Source organism: Lampris incognitus, chromosome 2 (assembly GCF_029633865.1).
Source record: "Lampris incognitus isolate fLamInc1 chromosome 2, fLamInc1.hap2, whole genome shotgun sequence".
In the NCBI taxonomy this organism is placed as follows: domain Eukaryota; kingdom Metazoa; phylum Chordata; class Actinopteri; order Lampriformes; family Lampridae; genus Lampris; species Lampris incognitus.
The window spans coordinates 7,093,955-7,100,963 of NC_079212.1; the positions used below are offsets into that span (position 1 = coordinate 7,093,955).

General features: G+C 51.4%; 1 protein-coding gene across 1 annotated transcript in view; it reads right to left on the reverse strand.

The window, feature by feature from the left end:
- Positions 1-5,511, reverse strand: part of LOC130108153 (potassium voltage-gated channel subfamily D member 3-like) — a 193,680-nt gene extending 188,169 nt beyond the window's left edge. Inside the window, exons 1-2 of the mRNA XM_056275008.1 lie at positions 4,406-5,511; positions 3,666-3,724 (exon numbers count right to left, since the gene is read on the reverse strand). Of these exons, the coding sequence (XP_056130983.1) occupies positions 3,666-3,724; positions 4,406-5,511 (1,165 nt within the window). The remainder of the gene's footprint in view (positions 1-3,665; positions 3,725-4,405) is intronic.
- Between the last annotated feature and the right edge of the window lie 1,498 nt (positions 5,512-7,009).

Consider the following 7,009-nt stretch of genomic DNA (forward strand, 5'->3'; position numbering starts at 1 on the left):
GAGTATGAAGCTGGAAATCGAAGGTGTGATGATGAATGTTCTCAGCGCATATGCCCCGCAAGTTGGGTGTGAGATGGAAGAGAGAAAAAGAATTCTGGAGTGAGTTGGATGAAGTGGAGGAGAGCGTGGTGATTGGAGCGGACCTCGATGGGCACGTTGGTGAAGGGAACAGAGGTGATGAGGAAGGAGGTGATGGGTAGGTAAGAGGAGGTTTATGGATGTGGCGAGGGAGGACATGCAGGTGACTGGCGTGACAGAAGAAGACGCAGAGGACAGAAAGAAATGGAAACGGACGATCCGCTGTGGCGCCCCCTAATGGGAGCAGCCAAAAGTAGTAGTAGTAGTAGTAGTAGTAGTAGTAGTAGTAGTAGTAGTCGTCATCCATAAGCTAGCTAGCCAGCCAATAGAGAAGTCATAGATAATGGACAGTCATGGACACAGTCTGACTGAGACACTAGGACAGGTTTAAGACTCCTGTTCACTTGTCCCATAAGACACCATCCAGCAGTGGTCCTGTGTCCAACATCTGCACAATGAAGGCGGTGGGTAAAATGACATAACTGATCTGCATGATGGCAAAAACTATGAAAATAATACCAAAGGTTGTAAAAAAATGATTTATCCTTTCCAGAGGACACTGCTTTATTGAGCGCTGCTTTTCTGAGTCACTGAAGTGACTCATCTCTCAAACAGGGATAAGGACAAAAAAAACCCACAAGATCACGCCACATGGAACCGGTCTTTTTGTTACAAGCGGATACACACATCTTCAAACAACAGCCTTCGATAAAGCAAACAAACCCCGGTGTGTATTCCCAAGAGGCGAACGTGTTTTAATGCGTTGAACGTCTCCTACTTCCAGCTGACCTCCATCTTTTTTTTCCCTCCAAGGTTTTTGGATAAGCAAGGCCAAACTTTAATAAGCCATTAACCTTCGGATGATTAACATTTAAGCCAGTCAAACGCTCCCGTTTCCCGAGCTGCAGCCAACGTTATCCAGCATGAAGTCATGCTTTCCCACCAGATGATGAAGACTAGCATGTAGGAAACGATCCGGTTAGAGACGACCACTGACGCTGCTGCCACTAAAAGTACTGTCATTAGAGACGGACACGCTCTTTGCTGTCCGACTTGAGGAGATTGGATGACACAAACTGTACAGTGAACTACAAATTCACCTTCATACATACTTGCGTACAGTCCTCCATACAGCTGTGCAGGGTTATTTAACTCCTGAGTAACAACATGTCTGCTCCCAGCATCCTTATCTCATCTCCCGTCTCCTCCTCCATGCAGGCTGCAAGCAGGATGCACACCTCCTGACTTCAGAGCAGCCCGGTAGTGAAAAGGTCACATTTTAAGACAAACACACACACACACACACACACACACACACACACACACACACACACACACACACGTGCATGCACACACACACACTAGCACACACACACACATGCACGCACACACACACATGCACACTCTCATATCTGTGCCATAGATAAAGTCTCCCATACATACATACAACATACATACATATTGTGTTTATCTGCCTGTCTGCACCAGCTTGGCTTTTACATAACAAAAAAAAACAAAACCAGTTTGTACCAAAACCCGCCTGCTGCAGACCCGGTTTGAGTAACAATGAGAGGAGAATGAACCGGATTGATAATATATCCAGACAAGTACTCTGTCTGCTCCATTCATTCTTTCTCCTTTCTCGCACCCATGTCTCTTATTTTCTCCATTCATTTTATGTCTCAGTTATCTTTTGCCTCTCTCACCACACACACACACACACACACACACCGTTCTCTCATGCCGTTGTCAGGGCACCATCTTCCATTTCCCGGGCAGGCAGAGGAGCGAAGGCCGTGCTTCAAGCGGCTATTCACCTCGTGTCGCCGTCGCCATCGGTCACGGAGGGATTATGGAATGAGACTCAGCCGGGATTATTGTCAGATAAACAATATTCCCCTGGAAAGACACAGCAGGGCCAAGCAGCGCCCGTACGACCCCGGGTCTGGCTGTTTTGTTAGGTGGCCGTCTGGATGCACGTGCACGTACACAATCCCCGAGATCTCAAAACCACAGCCTCCCCCCTCCCCTTGTTTTTTAGTGCAGCACAAACACGAAGGCAAACGCGCCCAATACGAGCGTCTCCAGCAGGGGAACAAAGTGGAGCGGCACAAAACCGAGCCTCCGGGCGACGATGCAGGGAGATGAGGAGTCGAGGAAATTTTAAAAAAAAAAAAAAATCATCTGTGGGAACTCGTTTTCGTCTCACTCCATCACGTGCGCACAAATAGCTGCACAGCAGACTGACAGGCGGGCTGCCCGCAGACCGTGATGTGACTGGCGGGCCGGGAGAAGTTTGAAGCGAGCCGTGAAAACCCGGGAGAGGAGTTACAGGAGCGACAACTGACTGGAAGATCCCATGGAGACGTTACCAACCTCAACGTTTAACCTCCACCTCCAAAACCAAAAGACACACACACACACACACACACACACACACACACACACACACACACACACACACACACACACACGACCCTAAAAGCAAATAAACATGATGGGAATAAATACAAAGTATGTCTGTTTGCGTTTTCACGCATGCACAAATGAGTGTGTGTGTGTGTGTGTGTGTGCGCGCGTGCACACCTATGTGTGTGTGTGTGTGTGTGTTTGTGACGTAAACACAGAGCAGAATGTCATGCAGCTTTACATTAGTCAGCAGATGTTGTGGGCCACATCATTAGTCACTCTGACACCCACTTCTGGCCTCTGCTTTATTGATGAGGCCAAGCTCAACCCCACCTACTCCACACACACACACACACACACACACACGCACACAGTGGACCGGCCCGGTGTCTTGGGTCTCACTTCAACGGGGGAAGAGGAAACAGCGAGAGCGGCGAGCGGCGCTGAGAAGGAGGCCAGCATGGATGGCAACGCCGGCTGTTGGGCGGTTGCACAAACGAGTGGACAACACGACCACTAAGCGCCAGGTTATTTTGCTCCGTCCCGTCCGCTGGCTTTTCGTCCCTTGACAGACAGAGCCGACCAGCGTCCGACCCGGACAGCTGCTCCGGAGCAGATCTTCCGGGCGGGTCGTAAACGGTGGTGCGTGATGACGGGGTGGCCCGCGTGTCACTGCGACGAGCTCAGAGCCATTTGTGGCCTCCGGGATGCTGACATTTAGCGGGATGCTGGAACTGGTAAACCTCTCCATCTGACTCACATCAGCCTCCCATACAACCCAGTAGGGCCACAGCACGGACCAATAAACGCGTGTGGCTGTGTGCGTCGGATGGACGCACACACAGGCGCACGTGTCAGCACCTGTATGTGCGTCCCGTGCAGAGTGAGGGAAACCGGCGCTGGTCCCTTTCAGCGACGAGCGCCGGAAAAGTACAGAGCCATGAAAATTGAGAAAAATCACTCGTCCTCCATCTTGTAAAACTCGTTCAAGTCAATTTATGGGTACGTAAAAGGAGAGTAGTAACGGGGGCCCTGGGGTGCAGGTTAATTACGCGTCCAGTGCAAAATGGAAATACCCCCGCCTTTGCAAGAATGGTTTCATTAACTATAATCGCCTGTGCTCGGTGCAGAAACGCAAATAACTGATCCACTCCTTTGCTTGGTACACACATTCTGACACAGCGTTGTGATATTGCCTGTATAGAGGCCTATCATAGTGTGAGGCACGACATGACAACACGTGTGAACCACACATCCGCCATTCGGGAGGCAAAGTCAGAGGCTCACACCATCCGCAATAACCCTCTACATAACTACAGGTCGGCACAAGAAAGATGTGCATCATATCTCTCTCTCTCTCTCTCTCTCTCTCTCTCTCTCTCTCTCTCTCTCTCTCTCTCTCTCTCTCTCTCTCTCTCTCTCTGTTCTTTCTTTTTTCCCCTTCTTTCCTCCACTCTCTTCTTCCAAATCAGCTTCTTCTCTGTGAGCCTCTCTCTGTCTCCTACCACGGTCCTACCGAGGTAAAGGAAAAGTTACAGCACGACCATGAATGAGGGATGCTGTCAGTAGTGAAAGGCCCGGAGCAGACGGGCTGACACAGCAGTTATTCTTTCTGTCGCTAAAAAGTTTACAAATGTGCTTTTGGAGCTGGTGCTTTGACATCATTTGCAGTTGTGTGTGTGTGTGTGTGTGTGTGTGTGTTTGTGTGTGTGTGTGTGTTTTTCTTCTTTCTTTAGGGAACCAGGGAATCAAACACTTGTTTTCAGTTAAGTCGCGGACCAGCATACTCAGTGTACACATACATACACAACGGTCACGCAGAAAAGGCTGATTCAGTTTAACCACAACTCCAGCACGCACACGCACACACACACACACACACACACACACACACAGAAAGAAGCGCCAGCTCTGCTCTTACCCGAGCGTCGTCATAGTAACGATGGTGTACCAGAAGGAGGCCGGGATGCTGGTGAACTTGCTGGAGGACGAGCCCTTCTCCGCGTAGAACATGACAGTGGCGAAGATGATGATGGCCATGGTGAGGGAGAAGAGAAGGAAGCCCAACTCCGAGGCGCAGCTCTTCAGCGTGTAGCCAAGGATGCGCAGGCCCTGCGAGTGACGGGAGAACTTAAAGATGCGGAATACCCGGAACACGCGCAGCGTCACGAAGGCACCGCTCACGTCCTCGTTGTCGGTCATCACCAGGCCGATGTAGTAGGGCAAGATGGCCACCACGTCGATGATGCTCATGACAGACCGCATGAAGCGATAGCGGCTCGGCGCAGCGAACAGGCGCATCAAATACTCCACGGTGAAGATCATGACGCAGGCCGTGTCCATGCAGAAGAAGGCAACTGTGTACCGCTCACCGCACGGCACCTCCTTCTGGTTGGGCGCGGAGCCACAGGGGACCGTCTCCACCACGTTGGTGATGACAGAGATGGCGATAAAGAAGCCGGTGACATAGTAGAAGACCAGGGCCATGGTGGAGGTGTGGGGGTTCTCGAAGGCCCGCCACATGGTCTCACGGAAGGTCATGTTTGGCAGCTTGCTGTCCTTGTTGTCCTCCTGGTCATCCATGAGGCGCTCCGCGTTCTCCCTCTTCCTGTCCTTGTACTCTTCGTAGCAGCAGTCGCCGATGATCTCTGGGATGATGCCAAAGAAGGCCAGCTCTTCGTCGTAGGAGGAAATGCATTCGTAGCGCGGGTAGTGGAGCTTGCCCGTGCGGTAGAAGTTGAGCACGCTGCGGAAAACGTCCGGGTCACGGTCGAAGAAGTACTCTTTGGTCTCCTCGTTGTAGAAGAACTCCTTCTCAGAGCTCCCCAGCAGGGTGTCCGGGTAGCGGTCTAGCGTGTTCCTCCAGGTCTGGAAGCGCCGCCCGCTGACGTTGAGGATGATCAGCTCGTCCTGCCTCTTGTTCTTCTCGGTGGGTGCGACGGGCATGGGCAGGTTGGCCACGGGCATCCACCCGATGGCTGCCGCCCGGGCGAAGGGCAGCCAGGCCGCTACTCCCGCTGCCATGCTGCTGAGTCCGGCTTGGGGCGTGGGGGGGAACAAGTCCAGCACTTTCACAACCAGCTTGACTTCAACTCATTCACCATCTAAAAGAGCGAGAGAGAGAGAGAGAGAGAGAGAGAGAGAGAGAGAGAGAGAGAGAGAGAGAGAGAGAGAGAGAGAGAGAAGGTCTTCTGTGAGGATAGGGAGAACTGGTTTGATTTTGACATGGTGTGACAGGAGAGGAGAGGGAGAGAAAATGAAGGGAATAGAGAAGGGCGGGGTGGGGTGGAGGGGCAAAAAGACAGGAGATATATTAGGATATGAATATAAAAGATGTGGGGGGGGGAGGGAGGGCAAAGAACGGAGAGAAACCAGATGCCGAGGGAGAGGAGAGCCAGAGAGAGAGAGAGAATGAATGGGGACCGAATATAACGATGAAGACATTACGGCAAACCCAATAACTAACATGCTAGACTGTATAATGACTATAAATCAATGGAGGAGCATCATTAATGGAAAATGAAATGAAAAACACAGCCAGCTCGAAAACCTCCACGGTGCGTCTCCATATTTGCGTATGATACAGCAAACTATAACGTGTTTGTAGCGATGCGTTGCAACTTCCCGTTAGTGTCATCCGTCCTTTAATTACTTTAGGGCAACACACCCCCCCCCCCCCATTAATGAAGGGTGGTTTTCTGACCTCCGCAACTGAGTGGTATGATTCATTTATGGGCTAACAATATAAAGGGAGTTTTATATATGTGCGTGTGTGTGCGTGTGTAAAAGACACTACCTTACAAGTCTATAAAGAAAACCTGTTGAGCCAAGTCTAGGATGGAGACGGACGGGGGGCTGCTCTAAATACCTGCACAGCAGATTTACAGACTTTTGCAAGTGTTCTGAAAAAAACAAAACAAAACACGTCTTCCATATTTGCTGGGCTAAAGATAGCAGGCTCTAATTTAGAGGATGACGCGCATTAGCGGCGCGGGGGTAAATGGGCCGGTAACGGGAACTGGCTGTTTAATCTAATGAGCGCGTCTGAACCGCGGCGGCGGCGGCGGCGGCGGCGGAGGAGGAGGAGGCGGCGGAGGAGGAGGAGGGAGCCGCGGCGCTCCTCTTCCCCAGCCTTCACTCACCGACGCTAAATGTTTACATCCGGAGGAGAGACGCAGCCTCGGTGCGGTTTGCCCGTCGGCTCCTACGCCTTGCTTGTTTCTCAAATTGTCCTTTGGAGTCCCCCCCTAAGCAAAAACAGAGGAAAAGGAGGGGGGGAGAAGAAGAAGAAAGAAGTTGTTGAACCGGGAGAAAAAAAACCCACAAAAAGGAAAACATGAAGAGGAGGTCGCCGCCGGTAGAACACAGCCGAAGAAGAAACGTCGCCGCCGCTTTATGCTGTTTCCATCGTGCGGGAAAAACAGAACGCGAAGAAGATTCCGTCAGAAGACGCCTGGCCAGAGGACCAGAAGAAGACCGCGCGCTCCCCTTCTCCGAGACAGACTGAACCTCCCTCTCCCTC